The sequence below is a fragment of the Saccostrea cucullata genome, unplaced genomic scaffold (genome assembly GCF_032062105.1).
Source record: "Saccostrea cucullata isolate Sc308-1 unplaced genomic scaffold, CSIRO_AGI_Scuc_v1 ctg2246, whole genome shotgun sequence".
NCBI lineage: Eukaryota > Metazoa > Mollusca > Bivalvia > Ostreida > Ostreidae > Saccostrea > Saccostrea cuccullata.
The window spans coordinates 87334-107902 of NW_026919055.1; the positions used below are offsets into that span (position 1 = coordinate 87334).

General features: G+C 31.8%; 2 protein-coding genes across 3 annotated transcripts in view; both read left to right on the forward strand.

Annotated features, from left to right (window-relative positions):
- Positions 1-9227, forward strand: part of LOC134278483 (lectin BRA-3-like) — a 53368-nt gene extending 44141 nt beyond the window's left edge. The window contains exons 1-3 of one of the 2 annotated variants that reach the window (XM_062760804.1): positions 8166-8240; positions 8371-8467; positions 8941-9227. In XM_062760804.1, the coding sequence (XP_062616788.1) occupies positions 8178-8240; positions 8371-8467; positions 8941-9176 (396 nt within the window). In that variant the 5' untranslated portion in view covers positions 8166-8177 and the 3' untranslated portion in view covers positions 9177-9227. Of the gene's footprint in view, positions 1-8165; positions 8241-8370; positions 8468-8940 lie in introns of those variants that run through there. The other variant, XM_062760809.1, reaches the window with a different exon arrangement.
- Positions 9228-13509: 4282 nt separating this feature from the next.
- Positions 13510-16767, forward strand: LOC134278521 (CD209 antigen-like protein D). Its single transcript, XM_062760835.1, has 3 exons — positions 13510-13851; positions 15014-15110; positions 16571-16767. The coding sequence occupies exons 1-3, from the start codon at positions 13510-13512 to the stop codon at positions 16765-16767; spliced, it is 636 nt and encodes a 211-aa protein (XP_062616819.1).
- Positions 16768-20569: the final 3802 nt, after the last annotated feature.

A 20569-nucleotide genomic window follows, 5' to 3' on the forward strand; every position in this document is an offset into this window, starting at 1 on the left:
AAGGAAGGCTTAACCCAAGGAAGGTAGTGAATACACTGTAGAACTGCAGACATTGCTGGAAAAAGGTAAGCAGGACACAAAAAATTGACAATGCTGAAGCAAAAAATGGGCAAATGCCACGTAAGGTAAGAAGGAAAGACAAAAAGTCGCGGATCACAATTGGAAGACGCAACAGCTAGATTTGAAGAAGAGTGAATTCCTAAACTGGCCGATCTTAAGGGATATGACATTACACCAGAGGTCTCCGTCGAGACTGTAGCTCTACTGGTTTGTACATATAACAAAAGATAAGAAAAGAAGCCATTGCCATCAGACCAAAATTATAGGAGGAGTAGCGTTTTAAAGAAATTTCACAGAAAATTCTATTTTTAGTAACCGTGGCAACACCGTTCGTCGAAATCAATATCCGATGCACTATTTTATGTATCTTGGTGTACTCTACTTGTGTCCCAAGTAATATTGAAATCAGATCAAAACTGTAGAAGGAGTAGCATTTTAAAGGGATTTCACAGAAAATTCCATTTTTAGTAGCCATGGCAACACCATTCATCGAAATCAAAAACCGAAGCACAGAAATGTGTGTCTTAGTATAGTCTACTTGTGTGCCAAGTTATATTGAAATCGGACCAAAACTGTTAGAGGAGTAGCATTTTGAAAGAATTTCACAGAAATTTCTATTTTTAGTAACCATGGCAACACCGTTCATCGAAATCAAAAATCGATGCACAGATTTATGTGTCTTAGTGTAGGCAACTTGTGTGCCAAGTTATATTGAAATCGGACTGAAACTGTAGGAGAAGTTGCATTTTTGAAAAATAGATTAAATTTTGAAAAATAGTTTACAGACAGACAGACAGACGGACGGACGACGGAGGCATTACTATCACATAAACTGTTCTGGTATCTGATCAGTAGAGCTAAAAAATGGACTTTCCTGCCTATTTAGTTGTTTGGTTTATTTTTTATAATTACTGTTATTATTATTATTGTTAATAATATTTATCCTTGATAATTACTGTTACCATTTTTATTGTTACTATTATTATTACATTATTTTTAATATTACATTATTTTTCAAACCCAACGGCATTTATATAATCCAATGACGGCGTGTCGACCCTTTATGACGTCATATCTATGATCTCTTGACCCCTTACCGGTATTTATACAGTTATAGATACGCATTGCTTTCAGTAGTTTATATAAAGGAAAACATTTGTAAATGTAAATATTTAATATTGTCTTATTATTGTATTTTATGATGTGTTGTATTTGCACGTACAAGACAGTTATTAATTATGTCCCTTTTAAGTTGAACATTTAATTATATAGCCAATCTAATCTTGTTATATACCTCAAATTTTTGATTTTTTTTTTTGTAAATGCCACATTAAATTTAACATTGATTCTTCAGAACTTTTCTTCGTCATTATTAAATGATAATATTCATCAAAGTATGTCTTGTGTTTTAAGGAGGTAAAAATAAACAAAGTTGCAGGACTAGCAGGGAACTGATTTTCACACATTCTTTACAGTACAGGCATTTGGCTAGCGTAGAATAAATTGAGGACATGAATATATCTTAGTTTATATATTCTGAGTGTAATGTATTTAAAGCGTAATGAACATGCTGAATTCTCATTTATTAATAATCTCTAGCAATTAAATTTCTCTGACGGAACAACAAACTGTTTACAAATCTTATTAATTGGTATTACCATGCTATGTGGATATATTCAGCATCAAAGAAAAAAATCATTGATAATCAATAAAGCTTCGTATTTGTTTACAAAACAATGTTAATAATGCGATAGTTTAAGTATTACTGATTAGAAAAATACTGGTGAATGGCATCGAGGCGAGGTCCCTTACAAAAAAGTACTATAGCTAATTAACCCTTTCGCTGCCAACTTTAATTTTTGAATTGCCAAAAAACGTAACGTCACACGTTAATGACGTTACAATGGTCGTAACGTTATTAAAAATTGCGGGTTTATGTTGTATCATTGACGTAAATCGCACCTGCGTTATGTATAATTTTAACAGAGGAAGATCCTGTTCAGCACATGATCTGAAACAAAGTATTTTTTTATTTAAAGAAAGAGACATTTTAAAAAAAATTGTGTCGTCTGAAGATAACGTCATCTACAACACGTACACGGCTGCGCGGTTGATTCCTTATTTTTTAAATTGATTTACGCACTGATTGATAATTTGGTTAATTTACTGTGAAGTATAGGAAGTGGAAAATGGATGTATTAAAGGCATCAAAATTATTTCCGAATATGAATTGGTAAACTTTCCATTTTGCATACTGGTATGTATTTACAATGTACGGAAGTTAAATACATTGTTTAAAAATAAAAGTACTCTGAACGCATTCTGTATGTTAAACTACATTGACAAGAAGACTGCGTAATATAGAGATTAACACCTTTTGATATCAAGAAAATTAAAAACCTAAAACAAATCGTACGTGTATTTTATTGCTATATCTTGTTGTTTAGAGAATTCAAATACTTTTAAGATATTTTTGTCTTCCTGACACGCCAAACCTTTATGCCATTAAATACATGAAATTAAAAACAAATCAAATGTGTCAAAGACATTTCTCATTACCTATTTTTTGAAAATAATTGTTTTCTAGGACATGTACGATTTTTGAAAACTGAGAGTCGGAAATAGAATAGTCCTCACTTTGTAAGCCTCTATTCTTTTCCCAAGTAAATTGTGAATATTTACCTCAACCGTTATAAGTATTGTTACTTTATTTTTATTCTGTATAGAGTATATATTAAACGTAAATGAATATACATGTACATTGCTTTTTGCTAGAATTTAAGCATTATGCAACAATTACATAGTTACATGTACAGGAAGTGGATGCATATTCTACATTTAACGTGTGCAGTGACAGATGTTCTTTCGTAATAACTTGAAAAAAATAAATAATGGTAAGCGTAATTTTTTTTTCATTTTTAAAACATTTAACGCGCTCTCCGGCCTCAAACAGCGGTCTGTCCTTGTATATAAATTTGAGTTTTTTTTTCTTCAAATACACGACTCTCTCCTCCTACTTTTGAAGTAGGCTTTCCAAAAGCTGGTTTTTCGTTACTTTTATTATTTACATATAGATATTTAATAACTCAAATAGAACATTTCCAAATGAGGGACACCCCCCCCCCCCCCAAAAAAAAACTCGACTTATATATCGTAAATAGTTTTTAAAACTTAACATCTCATGTTACCTGCATGCAGTCCGTCGGTTTTGTATCCTATTCCATGCTTCTTTTTATACAAGATTAAACAAAAATTAAAACTGCATTTCTTGACGGATAGTCTACTCAAGCATAGATTAACCACAAATTTAGTTGCAGAACTGTAGCTCTCCGAAAAAATATATATATATATATCGGCAGACCGGAGAGCTACAGTGCCATCCATTGACAAAACTGTACATTTATTGCGCACAAAAAAGTGCGCTGTTTGATTTATTACTCCATGTTTTTAAAACTGTCATCTCAAAATATTACAAACCGTGTTTTTCTAACATCTTCTTTTACTATTTCCACAACAAAACATTCCTTATAATAGTTTTAATAGCCCTCCTAACCCTGAAATTGAGATTATCGAAAATTTAGCCCATTTATACTGCCATTTTGGTTTGCAAAGATAAATCGGTCCAACACGCTTCGTACAAGTATCAACCACCAGAGTACTTGATAGATGAGTAAGGACTTTTTTTTAATTAATTTTTTTTTGGAATTGAGATAAGAATTTTTAAGCCCATTTATCTTTTAAATTTATTTTTCAGTTACACCAGTCCACTTGCGATCTTTTAACAGGAAAGAAAAAAATGTACAGTGTATTAGTTTTTTAGACCCGGTTCTTTGCGACTCAACCCTATTCCGAGTGTCCGAATATCGAGCGTTAACAAAATTTTAATTAAATGTACCGATCGTACCCTCATAATTAGTTGACGCAAACTATAGTTAGTCAAACTATTTTTACTATGAATTTCTGATAAATTTCCTAGAACAAATTTTTATAAATGAATATGAACCATTTCTTGCATATTAACATATCTTATCCAAAAATCACATCATTGGTACGTAATTAAGGAATAGCTTTTTTTTGGTTACCTGATGTGATCAGTCAAGTGGCTTGCTTGATAATTACATAAACGTCAAACGCTTCAGTTTCTTTGAAGTTGGACAGAAACCTAGAAACTCAAAGAAGAAGTCTTTAAAACCTTGAGTTTGAACCATGTAATCCGCCGTATTTCATAGATAGGTTAAAATTTATTTGATGGAAGTTTTCAGGAAACCTATCGCTACATGTACATGCATCTGTCATTATTAAATTTGGTATACAGTATCCTTCGAATATCCTTTAATAAATGACATGTTTGCAAACCTGCGGCTCAGATACGGATCAGTCAATGATGATATGTCAGTTCTGTAAAATCAATGATCAGGATACTCCACATTTGAAATCGAATAGAGGAAGCTGCGCAAGGGCGAAAAGTGATCGAAAACACGAATGCGTGTTAGACTTCATAATCTTCATTACTCAATGATTGGTTTTACAATTTTTAAACTTATCCAATGCAAGACAAAACAATGGAATAACTAACACTTTTTAAAGTTAAAAAAATAATTAAATTGAAAAGGATTTATCCTGTATCTTACGTCACAAATGTACCAAAAATTTCCCAAAATTGTAGTGCTTTTTAAAGGAATTAAAATAAAATTGTTGATACAATAACCATGGTAGTATTATTCAGAAATTTTGAATAATAGAAATTGTTGTAGCCTGTTGTATGAAATGATTTTTTTTTTGGATTTAAAACCGATGAATGGGTAGTATTTTTAAGTTAACTCACAAAGGAACATTTGGACCAGATCCCTTTTTTTCTAGACGTTTTTTTCCTAGATTATACAGACCTGCCTACCCTTCCGCTTTTGGCGTAATTCTTCCGCTTTTTACCACAAAATTACGCTATTACGCCACTTATATTATTTTTACGCTTTTAATATTTTGGTTTAAAATCCATTATGAACGTCTAAATTTAGAGTCAAAGTACGACTCGCTGAAATGAGTGAAGTTTTTAGTAAAAGTAATTAATAGAGTACCAGTTCGATAACGTACGTAATATACCTAGTACCGGTAGTTATATGTATTCGTAAACTGGTATAGCAAAGATTTGGAAGAACACAAGAAGGCACTACTTACGTTTATTAAAAATAATATTGCGATAAGTGCAGCCATTTCTACGCTCAATTTAGTTTAAAATAGAGAAATGTAAGTGTTAAAAAGGTAAAATACAGTGTTATTATGTACAACTTGTGTAGACATGCAAACGCAAGCCTTCAAAAAAGTGATTTATTACCAATTGACCAAAAACTTCATTAAGCGTGTGTGGTTGATTTGAGTTGAATATAGGATACTGGTACTTTACAACACTTTTTTTTTATCAATAAATGAATCGAAAAGAAAAGTTAATGCCAGCTTTGTTTAATATTATCCAACTGTAGTTGTTTTGAAAGAAAATAAAGTATTATAGTTAAACAACAAAATAGGAAAACATGATTAATTACGCTTTTACCACTGAAATTCCGCCAAAAATTTACTGAAATTACACCCTTGCAAAGAAAAGGGTAGGCAGGTCTGTAGATATTGCATTTCACAAATATAATCATGGCGGCTGTCCATTTTAACCATGGCGCAGCTCGTTTAATCATGGCGCATATAAATTCAACAATGGCTGGCCGCCATGGTAAAACCCCTTTTGGAGAATCTTATATATAATATAATTTCAGTGTGGAGTTTGTGTTCGTTTTTTTTTTTCTGTATGAATGCATTTTCACTACAAAATGTAAAATCTGCTATACAGGTACATAACTACTAAACACTCTCATCCACAAAATCTAATCTCAATGAACCCATGTGTTTCCCCTCAATCCACGAAAATTTGACACCACGAAAATACGTTATTTTACAGTAATTAAATTCAGAATCCTATCACTGAAGTATCAATAAACATTTACCATGAATATTATCCAGCTTACAATTCTTCAATGATTTAATCTAAAAAAGGAATTTATGGATCTTTGTATTCCTCCTAGATAAAATAAAAACATTTTCAATTCAATGTTTTTAAAATCAACTAAGCAAAGTGCTCCAATTATCGTGGGTAAAAAAAGCCGCATTTTGTACAATAAAATCAAATCGATATTCTGCCCTTTCGTTAATCAGAATCATTGAATGTTTTTGCAATTAATAAGAAGCGCTTCTTTGTTTTAAATTATTAATAATCCATTTGAAATCGACTTAATAGCATTCGTAGAAGGTTTAAAGGAAGGAATGCTTGACTTCTAAAGACACATAAGAAGGGAGGTAATATATATTTAAGATATAAAGCCTATAAACGGTCGTATTGTATTAATATTAAGGATATAATACAAACACTTAGGATATATACGTACTATGTAAATTTTGTTTGAAATACTGCAAATGGTGGATTAGTGAAAGGAGGTTGAAAAATTTCATGCCTTAAATCTTTTGCTTTCTCACAATGTTAAAATGTCCCATTTTTCTGATGTTATGTTGTGCTTTGTATTTCGCGGATAGGCGTGTTTTTTTTTCTTATAAATCATATGATTCTGTGAATAAATTTTTACTAAACTTTGTCGGTATTACACAGTAGTGCTGATTTTATGGTTTTTTAAATAATCTTAATTACTTGTAGTAATGCTACGATTCACCATTTGTCTGCTTGTCTGCTTTGTGTTGACTTGGACAAGGGCTTCCATCTTCCAGTCTCATTATTTCGCGGACACTGACCTAGATGACACAGTATTTTACGACACTCTCCTGTCAGTACTCCATTGTGACTCTCTCACGCTGTGTTTGGCTATGTGTGGTCAGAACTGTCACTGTCTTGGTTACAATTCCGAAAGGAAGACGTGTCATCTATATAAATCATGTGATTCTGTGAATATAACTTATAACGAAATTGGGTGGAGGTATTACAGTTCAAAATTAAAAGGTATGTAGCATTCAAAAATAATGATTTGTTGAATCTTAAGGACCTCTGAAAGAAACAAAAACTAATGTCTGTATTGCTATGTGTTTTGAACCATATTGGTTATACATGTAACTGACTTTGATACTTTATTTCTAAAATATTAAGATATTTCTAAAATATTATGATATTTTAAACGTTTTACAATGTATAGAATTCTTCCTTTCTTATATAAAAAACAAATATGCACTTAATTTTTTTTATTTAAAGGAAAATCTTTCATATAATTTAATGTACATTCAATAATATCGTGCCATAAGTATTTAGATTTAGAGATATGACAAAATCTGGAAGTAGCAACTTGGGTCATATTTTAACGAATAAAATTTATGGGTTTTACCGCAAAGTATTCTTTCTTCAATTTTTTTCAAAATTGGGATTTGAAGTGAAAAAAAATATTTGAAGAGATTAATAAGGATGGTTTCAGAGATGCGGAGTTGGAACATCTTAGAAAGTTTAAAATTTCTTTATGGTCTTTTACGAGTGGCGATGACTTTTACATTTGACAGCTTACTTTTGCACTACAACAATGTACGGAAGCTTTTATACGATAAAATATTTAGCTCAAGATATAATTCAACGAAATTAACGGGTTATTTCAACGCATTAATCAGTTGTCCTTAAGGAAAAAAGACAACCCACTTACCCTCAACTCCTCGTCTTCACATGTTAGTGCCCATAACTACATCCGCGGCAGTATCTATGACCACAGAAAAGGTGTTCTTATCTATTAACAATTCCGTACCTATATACACAATGCAGGTTTAAATGCCAAGTAAACCGTTAACTGTGAAAGTCGGTGCTTCTTCGTTAATGTCCATTATTGTAAAAAAAAAAAAGTATTATTCGCATCCTTTTTACCGAAACGAGTCCATAAAATATATACCAAACTAGGCATCCATTTTTTGATTGTATCATCTGTCCTTCAATTAGTTTTAATGTGTAAATCCAGATTCTGAATCAAACTATATATTTAGTTTATTCCTCCTCAGATTTGTTTTATCTCTGCATGAAATTTAATCTCCTTTACATTCAAAGATAAAAACATCTCGACTGTAAAATTAAATTGACATTTATAGGAGATGGTTGGATGTTGTATGAAATGCATTATTACTTACAAATCAAGAACAAGGTCACATGGTCAAATGCAAAGGTAAGAAGAAAATGTCAGTTATTATTTCATACATCCTGACAGTAATAAACAAATATGTCACATACATTTTAGATATGTAGTTTTTATGATTTCTTCCAGTCAGTATTATAGTTAATAATGTCTATTTCAGGTTGAGTGTGAAAAGCTAGGAGCTTACTTGGTTACCATAGACACGGAGGAAGAAAACACGTGGTTAACAGAAACGTTTGTGCCAGTACGGGGTCCTGGTACATTTTTTAAAAAATATAATATTTCCTATTTCGCTTGTAGCCCAAGATATGATTGGTTAGCAAGCCAGGTGCTGATATCGGTATACATATATGTAACCGACTTTTGCATAGGGTAAGAAACGTGACGTGACGTCCCAGAGCATAGTTCTAAATACCAAAACAAATTATATGACGTCACGGTGCTTTGTAGCACGTATGCGTAGTAAATCTTATCGATTAATTATAACGCATTTGTTTAGACTTAAGTTTAAAAAGAATATATTTGGGTAAATAAGAAATAAAAGCATTAACCAGCCCCAAACAAAGAGCACTTTGGCCCAAAGGTCTATGGGATAAAACCCTTTATTAAACCAGAATAGGGTCTTTAATTTCGATCTTTGCACTTGCTCCTCACCGGTAGGAAGTCCACTTCTCATAATTTCCAATACGAACTTACTTAAATGTTTTGCTTTTCTGTTAACAACTTTCAGGGGAATGCAGAACATGGTGGTTTTGTTGTTCACATTGGATAGGTGCGAACGATATTGAACAGGAGGGGAGATTTGTCTGGACAGGAAACAACCGTGACGTCACTTCCTACTCCAACTGGTACCCCAATGAACCAGATAATAAAGCGGGACAGGACTGTGTACATATGTGTCGTGAGGGGATCTGGGGAGATTATGGCTGTGGCGGAACATATTCTTACATTTGTGAAAAAGATTAAAAATTATCGAGAATATTTTCATATATTTGTAATAAATATTACGAATGTTAAAAGCCGAGCAAATAGTCATGAAGTCAACAAAGCTCGAATAAACCATTAAACTCTACGCTCGTACATGTTTTTTTTCCCTTCTAATGGTCGTCAACAGGACCTTGCAAATGCTTTTGGCACTTTTTTCCTGGTTAAAATCAACACTATTAGAGATCATCTTTCGTTCTTTAATGAAAATACTTCAAAAAACATGCTGGTCTACTACTTGTTTACATTTTACTACAAACACGTGGTTCAGGTCAATTTACGACATTATTTCAAATGCCTGTCGGAGAGTCAAGTAATATCTATTTAATTTGTTTTTGTAAAAAATTAAGACAGAATAAGTAATAAATAAGATGTTCCATGCTCACATAAACAAAGAAAGCTATTTTTCGGTGTTATTCAGTAGGTTGAAATACCGCTCTCAATCTCTTCACATGTAAAAAAAAAAATTAGTTTTTATACATGTACTTGATATTCGTATATTTACCATATGCTACTGGTTTTATTCATTTGTTGAATAAAGGTTCATACACTCTAAAACAAAAGTGTATTGCTGTACGACATTTATTCTACACAATTTTATTAAAAACTCACCTACACTGATATATAACTGTTGTGTATGGATTAAGTAGCATGCATATACATGTCTATACATATACAAGTGTATATTTATCTCAAAGTTGCATTATTAGAAAACAATATTTACAAAGTCACCATGTACATAACGTTCGCATCTTTGTAATCATTCCATAAACGAATGATATATAGATTAAATACCAAGTCTACGTACATGCATACACCAACTTTCTAAATTACACTTTTAAACTTATCAAACACCAATACACTAGAAACAATCCAAAGAAAGTGGGCGCTTTAGATGGCGATTCGGCAGGAATAGTGGCTCATAAAAAGAATTTTAAAAATATCATTGATTTATACATTTTTTTCAAAACCTAGCCAATTACTGTGTTGTTGGTAAATGTAAAATGGGCAAATATTTAGTTAAAAATGTTTAATTTTATTGAAATATGCACCTGAATATAGCCGTACGAGTCAAATGATGGAAAAATCTACTCTTTTATAGCCGTTTTTCATTAATTTTGTTGTTTCTGGGTCTTCTCTCCATACTTTTTAAATGTGTTATCAGTGTATTTTTAACCGTAAAATGCATTCCAGTTGTTTAAAAAATGGAGAGACGACCCAGAAATACCAAAATCTAAACTTTTCACATTTATTTTCTGGTAGAAAATTGACAAAGTCCAAATGTATAGGGCTTTGGCTTTAAATAATGATTTCAATACCAGCAATGTATAGTGTTCCGCGGTAGCTACATTGGTTTGTCGCTGGATTCGAGTCATATGGAAGCAGTATTTTAGGTTCGAATACAGTGATTTCTTTTATTTTATTTTTCTTTGAGATTGAAATTTTTGAATTTTGAATACTCCTTGAATAAAGTAACAAATTATGTTTTATAAAGTATTTTACATTGTTTTATTTTTCAATGCATTTACATTTTGTCTTTTATTGTGCTAATGTTCTCAAATGGAAATAAACATACATGAACTTGAACTACAAAGTTACACCTGATGAAAAAATATTGAATATAATTTTAAAAAAATCAACTTCAATCGTTCTGTTACATTCAATATTTTCAGTGCATTTGAAAACTGAGCAAAAAAAATTATTTAGTGTTAGACTTCTATTACAGTGTATATCATATTACATGTAAATGTACAGCTGATGTATCCAGCATACTATATATTAGATAATTTATCTTTCTTGACACCTTTTAATTGAAAAAAAATATATTTACAAATAAACAAACATAAGACAGAAATCCATTCCCATGCAGTTTCTATAAGATGTATAACATATGCATTAAAACTATATGGTGCTTGGACATTTAAATCTGAATTGTTTCGTGTCAATGATTCCTGCCGACAGCCCATCTAGTGCGCCCATTTTCTTTCATTTGTAAGAATTTTTAGAAAGTCTAATAAACTAGTTTTTATTCGGACTTTTAAGTGAATTTCTTTCAGATTCGTAAAATTGTATTTTTTCTGAAGGCAGCAGAGAAATATTTTCATCAGTTAAAATCAAAAGTTGAGCTTTAGTCTTTTTTTATCTTTTGACATTTCTAGCTGTTCTGTTTTTTTTTTTTTTTTGATTTCAAAGGACTTGGATATTTACAATGCAACAGAAAATCTGTAAAAATTAATCGCATATTTTCTAAAAAGGAACTATACTGTTAAATTACCGCCTGAAGTCTTGTAAACATGACAATACGTGAGTACATGAATACAATAACTTTTGCACGAATAAACTTATTCAATGGAGTGGAGAAAGCCACAATAATACCGTTGTTAATGAATAGTTTGTAAAATGGAATTAGTAGATAATGATGTAAACTTTGTGTTAAGCATGAAAAATGGTCGAAAAAATGCAACATGTCTTTCCGAGTGCAATTTGAAAAAAAACTGGCATTTTACAAACGTAGTATGTTTTGTAGTAATCCAACTCATTCAGCGGATTGGTCGATTTGTCAGTCACGTTGGTACCTCATTTAGCATGTAAATTTATTCCGACGTCACATAAAATAGTTTCCTCGAACTGATAAACAGCAGTCAGCATACAGTGTTCATCACCAGTATGGCCTTTTCATGGATACCTAAGCGATAGACACCAACGAATTGCTTCACGTTCATCAGGGTCTAGAGACTTCCATCTACGATCTGTCGTTCCCAAGGATTCGGTTCTTAGACCAAAGCTTTACAGCCTGTTTGCTAAGCCAATTTTCGATAACTGCCTTATACATAACATGAAATTCCACAGTTATGCAGATGATTATCAGCTATATATGGCAATAATACCTCCTAGCAATTACATTGACGTAGTATCTCGTTTGCAAATTTGCCTATCCGTTATAAGTACTTGGATGCGCTCTAACTTTTTAAAGAGGAATCAAGATATAAAAAACAGAACTTATTGTCGTTACGCCAAATACAGAATTATCTACTTTAATGAATGCAGCATCAATATTGATGGGTAAATAATTTTAAAATCATGTTTAAAAAAAATGGATGTTTTCTTTGATTGTAAACTGAACATGGATCGCTTTATTCGAAACATTACAAAGGCATTTTACCAACTGCGAACTATTGGCTGCACTCAACCTTTTATATTAAAAGAGTGCTTATAAGACCTTGGTATGCTCACTTATAACCTCTTGTCTTGTTTATGGCAATACCTAACTATACGTTGTTTAAAACCTGGAGGTTGAACCTGTTAAGCCTACTGTATTTCAAGTATAATTGAAAACTCCATCTCAGTATCTTTATTCTTTATATAATTAATTTAATGGAAAATTACAGAATTTAACTATATCTACCTGTCATTATTTATGTACGAATACAGTATTCTATAATGAATAGCAGATGTTCAAAATTGACATACTGTGAAATCGCTAATTTTAGGCGTCCGTTGTTTCTGCTGTAAGAAGATGGAATGTATTTCCAGCAGGAAATATAAAATGTCATATACTTCTACAAGGAATCGAGTATAACTACTCTGCCTCTCTTTATCCACGAAATGAAATCTCCACGAACACAAATATTTTTACTTCAATCCACTAAAAAATGTACATCACAAAAAAGGATTTTTCGAAAATGCAATATTGGAATACAAATACAGTATACAGAAATGCAATATTGGAATCAGTCAAGGAAATATCGAAAACTATATTCCGTGAATTTTACTCAGATAAGAATGTTTAGGATTTCATTTCATTAATTGGTAGCGCTATTTTATGGATCTCTTTATAACTTTGAGATAAAATAGAAATAAGATTTTCATTAGCATTCCAGGTTTTTAAAGTTGACTGACTATATTGCTTCAATTCTCAGAGGTTATAGAAATTGCCACATTTTCTACAATAAAATCAGATCGATATATTCTGTCATTTTATACAATTCAAAATATCAAGAACCATTTACGCTTTTGCTATCATGTATGAAGTGCTGCTTTCTTCTTTTAGATAATTAATTTGTATCATAATCCATTAAGAATCGACCAAATTACATGGGTAGACTTCTAAAAGGTTTAAAAGAAGAATTCAGTGAACTTATAGAGACACATAAGAAGAGAAGCTAAAAAGATTAAGAAAGATTTAGGAATATACCTATGACAAACATTTGTATAGCCTATGAATGACATATATACTATGCATGGTATCGTTCTAATATCAATATACAGTTAAGATTTATTACAGCCATTGTTTTAAATCTTTAGCCTTTTCACAATGCTGGGATGCGCCATCTTTTTAATGTTCTGTGTGTTGACAACAAGAGCGGCTCTCTTCCAGTCTCATTATTTGGCGGACACTGACTTAGATGATACAGTGTTTTACGACACTCTCCTGTCAGCACACCATTCGGACTCTCTCGCTCTATGTTTCGCTATGTGTGGTCAGAACTGTAACTGTCTGGGCTACAACTCCCAGAAAAAGAGATGTCATCTTTATAAATCATGTGATTCTGTGACTATAGCTGACTACGAAACTGGTTGGAGGTATTATAATTCAAAATTAGAAGGTAAGGAATATAAACAAATGAAGGCAGATGAAAGAAACCAAAAAAAAGATGTATGTATTACTTTTTTAAAAGGAATATTGGTTGCGATTGACTAATAAAGAATATTTTAATTTACAAAATTTTCACCTTTTTCAATTTTTAGAATTCTTCCCTTCTGTAACAACCGTTTTAAAATCTTTACAAAATGTCATCACGGCATTTCCGCCCTTCTGTGATGTCATAGGCTTTTGCAAAAATTGTTATTAATCTATCTTTATTTATACCTATTAGAAAATTATCTTTTAAATAAACGCTTTTCAGTAGGTGTAAAACAAATAATAGTTAAGGAAAGATTTTTAAAAATGTATATTTCCTTTTTTTGTTAAATTAATTATTTAATCATTTAAAATCTTTTAAACAGCAATAACTCCTCGTGTATTCTGGCATTTTCATTATCCTGAATATCAAGTAAAATGCTTTCCCTGATATTCTTGATTCTAGTAATTTTTTAAAGTAGCAATTACTTTGGAACGTTTAACATCAAAATTGCGCATTTTAACCACTTTTTACCTAACGTGTGTAATACTGTTTACTAAAAATGAACGGTTATTAATGCTGAGATACACTTCTGTTTAATACTGTCTACCTTCTTACAAAAGATGGTAACCTATACTAATTTTCTATTATTGGTTAATTTTAACTATATACAGTAAAGTGAAAATAAATGCGGTTTTTTTTATTTTGAACCACTAAAACTCTGAGGATGGAAATAACTTAAAAGTCAATTATTATAAAACTGAAAATTAAAGCGATTAAACCTATTAATTAAATTATATGTTATTTTGAAGATCTTGATTGAGAAAATTGTCTGTATTATCTGTTTAAAAACGCACGCTCACAGAAGAGTATTCAAAACGTATATTAATTATGATATTAAACTATTTTTCTCCGATTTCATTTCACATTCTTTACATTCAAAGATAACAGATCTAAAGAAAATTCATCTGAAACCTACAAATTTGATCTTTATAGGAGATGGTTGGCTGTTGTATGAGATGCATTATTACTTACAAATCAAGAATAGGGTTACATGGCCAAATGCCAAGGGAAGAATAAAATTTCAATTATCATGCATGTTTTCATATATCCTGATATAAACAAACGCCTGTGTCCCATTTATGGTAGTTTTCCTATCAGTCTAATGGCTATTGATAAATTTAATGTCCATTTCAGTTTGAGTGCGAAAGGTTAGGGGCCTACTTGGTTTCCATAGAAACAGAAGAAGAGAACACGTGGTTAACAGAAACCTTCCTGCCAGCCTGGGATTCCGGTACAGTTTTTCTTGATAAAAATATTATTTCCAATCAACCTTGTAACACAAGATTTGATTGGTTAGCAAGCCAGGGGTATATAAAGGTATAATTGACTTTAGCTTTAGGTAAAAATCGTGAGGTCACAATGCATAATTTTTCTATGATACAAGAACAAATTATATTACAGTACGAGGGTTAATCGAAAAGTTCGTGGACGATGTCTATCTTCGTTATATATTACTCACTTGAAATTTAAAACAAGCACATTATAATATGTAAACATATATGTTTCCTTGATGTATGAAGTAAGATTCCATTTGATTTAACAAAAATTAATTTTATTTTGTTTTAAATTCATCATGTTTTGCACCCCTGGATCACACTTAATGGCAATGTAATGTCAAATCATAGCGTCGAGAATTTGTAAAAAAAAAAAAAAATACTATCCCTATACATTTCATAGTGTTATCCAATATCCACGCATTAAAAACCTTTTTTTCTAATACTTGACATTAATTTTTTTTTACAATTGTTCTCGATGTATAATTTCCTTTGTTAAGGTTGGATTTTCTGTTATATCTGCATGAACTCTGCTGTCACAAGATAAGCAACTTTGTAGCTCAAATGTCTTTCCTTGAGGTTCCAACTTTTTAAAGATTTTGTTCAGATTTTTACAGTTAAACGATTTCTTTTCAGATTGTCCTCACCCGATACAGTCTCTATCACTAAAATACTGCCTGTACTATTTGTATACACATGCACCAATCGCTTGTGACATATTTTTGTTTATTCCTTCAACATTTTGAAATTTTATTAAAAAATTTTCCTGAGTAAAACACAAAATTTCATTCTTTTTTGTTCCTCCGTGACGTTCTTAAACGTCTTTGTTTTTTTTCGTTTTCAATACGGACTACCTAAATTGATACCTTTTAACAAAGCAAAATATCAAGCCATAATTTAGAATACGAATCAATTCTGAATTCTATTTCAAGGTTGTCTTGTGTTTTTGTCCATTTTACAGAAAATGCGACTACAGACATTATTAAGTGCATTGTTTTTAACTTACTAAATATGACTTTAACATATGACGTCAAATAAAAAAAAAGATATGACAAAAGTCAACAAACTTTTCGAACATCCCTCGTATGATGCTTTGTAATACAAACATATAGTAAATCGTATCGATTAGTTGAAAAACAGTTGATTGGAATTATGTTTATAAAGAATTAATTGGGGTAAATAAGAAACAAATTCGTTATCCAGCTCCAAGCAAAGGAGTACTCAGGCCTCAGCCTGAATGGAACAAAACCTGGTATTAATCCCGGTTCACCCTTGATTAGTATTGGATAACAAGTAGGATCTTTAATCTCGACATTTGTACTTGCTCTTCTACTAAAACAAAGTCAATTTCTTATTTTCATTGAAAAAATTTCAGGGGAATGCAGTACATGGTGGCATTGCTGTTCCAATTGGATAGGTGCCAACGATATTGACCAAGAGGGGAGATTTGTCTGGACAGGAAACAACCGTGGCGTCACTTCCTACTCCAACTGGCACCCAGATGAACCGGATAATGCTTGGGTAGGGGACTGTGTACATATTTGTCGTGGTGGGATCTGGGGAGATTATAATTGTGATGAGGCGACGTTTTCATACATTTGTGAAAAAGATTAAAAATGCTAAAAATCGTAAAATTAACAAATATTGGATAAACCATTGAGTATGTTTTCCTACACTTGTAAAAAATATCACTAGTGTTGCAAGCAGTGTAGTGAACAACTATATCAGATAAATCATACGCTCGTACATGTTGTGTGTAAATATTTTTCGTAAATATTAGAAAGTTTTTTCACATACAATAAAAAACATGGATCTGTAGAAATATCGAATAAAATTGTAAGATTGATTAAGTACAGGTCCACGTAAGAATCAGGCAAAATCAAATTTTTGTGATAAGTCGTGGTTCGAGAAATCACTTCATATATCATGTACGAAATAGACAGGACATGTATAAGACAAATACTTGTCAGATTGGAAATATTCCGCCTTGTTTAAATTTTACGGGTCGATAATTTCAAAAATTGCATTTTGACTGTTAGTGCAAATCTATACAATGTCATGCATCTTTAGGGCTTTGGATAAAAAAACAGCAAACCTTTTGGTAAAAATGCAATTATATATTAATCAAGCACTTTCTGTACTATTAACTCCAGTTCTAAAAAGTTTGGAAAATTTCGACCAGAGTTAAATTTTTCCCGATAAAATCAAGCAATATTGGCGAAATCGGGTTACCGTTCTTGGATATGTAACACGTTTATCGCTAGATGGCGTGATGTTGCTAGGCACGCTAGTGCGCGAAATATGGAAACCGATGGAAATCAAGTGTTAAAATGTGGTGTGTGGCATTATGCAGGAGATTCTACAAGCCATATCCAAAAGAAAAAGGATTAACAACACTCGGCAATTGTCAAAGAGACGTATCTACACACCGTTTAGTTGAGTGGAGGTCACCAGACGAGCGTGAGTGCAGCGGCCGACAGCGAGGGCCCGGAGGGGTGTCTGATTAGGTTACCCTGCGCATTGGTTTACTTCGGTAAATAATTAGATAAACACTCTTTATTTTGTAATTATAGATGATGTAATCATAGTTAATATGATTCAAAGGACACCAGTATGTATATTCATTTTGGTTCGCTTGTGTTTTAACTGTCGTCGGGTCGATATGTTGATTACAGAAATCAGCTGTTATAACTCAAAATGTCTAGTCATTGACTAAGTTTGACTTTAAATTTGCAGTCCTCGTAAAATCACAATATCACACATAAATAGAAATTTAATTGTAATATCTGCACAGTCTCAGAAAATTAATTTACTAGTATATAAGGTCCCTGATTTTACCTTGACGAATGATTTATGTATAATACTGATATAAACAGTAGCAATAAAAAAAAATCCTATAAATAAGCATCCAATATTTCTAGTAGCATTTTATGTATGTGTTGAAGTTTGGAACTATTGACTAGGCCTATTATTTTTAAATCACATCATTGTGATTTTTCAATATAGTACACACAAAGCAAACCAAACCAAAAATGGGGTAGTTGGGTGGGGGATATACACTCCCCCCAAAAAGGAGGCATAAAATTCATTCATAATGATTAAGTCGAGAATTTTGTTTATAAATAAAAAATTGAATAATTTATTATTTCAAGATTTGATCCATCGATGACAGTATGTCCATACCATCGTTATGGCCCTAGAACCTCCTCGGAAGTGCATACCCATCACATGAGGGAGCTCAAAACCCCAAAAAGGAGTAAATGCAGAAATGAGCAGAAATATCTTGAACTGATTAGGAGTGTTACTGGTGATTGGTTCAGGTGACTGTTTAATGTTTATCATTTCAAGATCTGTTTAATTTTTTTTTTCAAATTTCACTTAATTGAGGAAATGTAAAATCACTCTTTGGATGGGCATTACATATACAGTGTATATATAATTATTTGGAATATTGATTATGAACTTATGTTTATTGTTTAAACATACCAATAAAAAAAAGCAGTTCTTCATAAATATGTCATTTCTTATGCAGGACTATGCAAAAGGCTGTCTGATAAGTTACAGCAAAGATATCTCCCATTTAGACAATGGACAGGATTCTCTATCATATGTAAGCATTTAAAGTATCATTCTTTTCATAAACACAATATATGTAAGCATTAATAAAAATTTTGCTTATGTGAAACCCAAAGTTGAAGAAAACAATTTCCAATTTACCAGCAGGCGCGTAGCCAGGCGTATGTTTGTACGTACAAATGTCGCATGTCCACATCATTTTCAAAAAAAAAAAGAAAGAAGAGAAAGAGAAAAGGAGAGCGACCAGGCGTAATATTGTAAAACATGCTCATCATTTTTGCAAAATATAATTACTTAATTTTGAAAATAAAACAAATACTTAGAAACAATTTAGAATTAACAATAAAAAATACCGGTAAATGAAAATCAACAGAATTAGTTTTAGGAGAAAATACAATAGTATACACCTCACTGAAATCAAAGGATTTCCCAGATTTTGCAATTGAATGGTATAATCGAATATTGCTGAGTTTTTTCCAAGTGTAATAACATTCTTAAAGAGTTTCTCTATTGTAGATTTCACACAATAAAACCCAAGTTGGCTAAGTCTGTAACGATACCCCCCCCCCCCAAAAAAAATTAACCTAATTTTGGATTCATGCGAGACTTCAAAAATCACAATTCAGTATCCATAACACATCTGTAACACTACCTTAAAACCAATAATATATTTTACATGTTTTATAATTGTTGCAAAAAGTTAGATACCAGATTTGTGAATATTTATGAGCATTCATTTTAAATTGTATACAATGTACACTACTGCATGTAAATAGGTAATGTGCAAGTAATAGAGTTGAAAAGAATTCTTCTGTCTTTGTTATTTTCAATCTTTAGAGAAAAATGCCATCAGAAGGGTCAAATATATGCACATCGAAATCATTGAAAATTCAACAACTTCTGGGGCTTAAGCCCCCCCGCCTATTAAGGGGTTCACATAAAAGTACCAAGTACCCTGATGGCTATGCCCCTGACCAGGACAAAAATACCTCCCTAAATTGGGTGTCATATATATGGATGCTTCATAATTTTCCTATAGTATTTAAAAATATGAAACCTTTACTCACTTCTTTTATTTATTTATTCATCTTTCATTTTATTTTGCAGTATGATGTATGTACTACTGAAGAGTCCCTAGGATATGATCTGAGAGAACATGATTGTCTGCAATATTTTGATAATGTAAGTACTAACAAGTTTGTATTTTATTTCCAGTAATGTTGGACCACATAACACTCAAGTGAGCTTTCTGATTGAAGTGTCTTGTGTCTTTTTAATTTTCTTTTAAATGCTGCAGCTATCATAAATTCCTGAAAACATACAGTTTTCTAATTTCCATATATTAGTCTTTGAAATAACAGTTAATATCAACTTGTACATGAAATCCCCCAGAAGAGTAGGGTGCAAACAAGTTACAGAACAAAAATCACAAAATCCGAAATTCCCAAAATGCCCAAATAAACAACTATAAACAAGCATACATATTTTGTTTGAATTAACAATTTTCTTCTCTCAAAAGTGCTATAATTTTGCATTTATTTTTTTTAATTTTCTCGGGGAGGTCCCCCAAAATCCCCTAGCTGGAGGGGCTCCGCACCTACCCCCTTTCAGCCCTCCTCGCCTCAGTGAAGCCTTCGGTTTCATTTTCTAGTTTCTACACATATATTTGATGCACGCTACGCCACTGCACTTTCTTAGCCCGAGAATACAATAAATTATCTGAACATCATGTATAAATTTGATTGCATAACATTACAATTATTTCAGATTTCATCTGAACAATTAATTTTCTTCTTACAGGATTCAGATGTACCAAATTTCCAAACTCTCTCGCAAATAT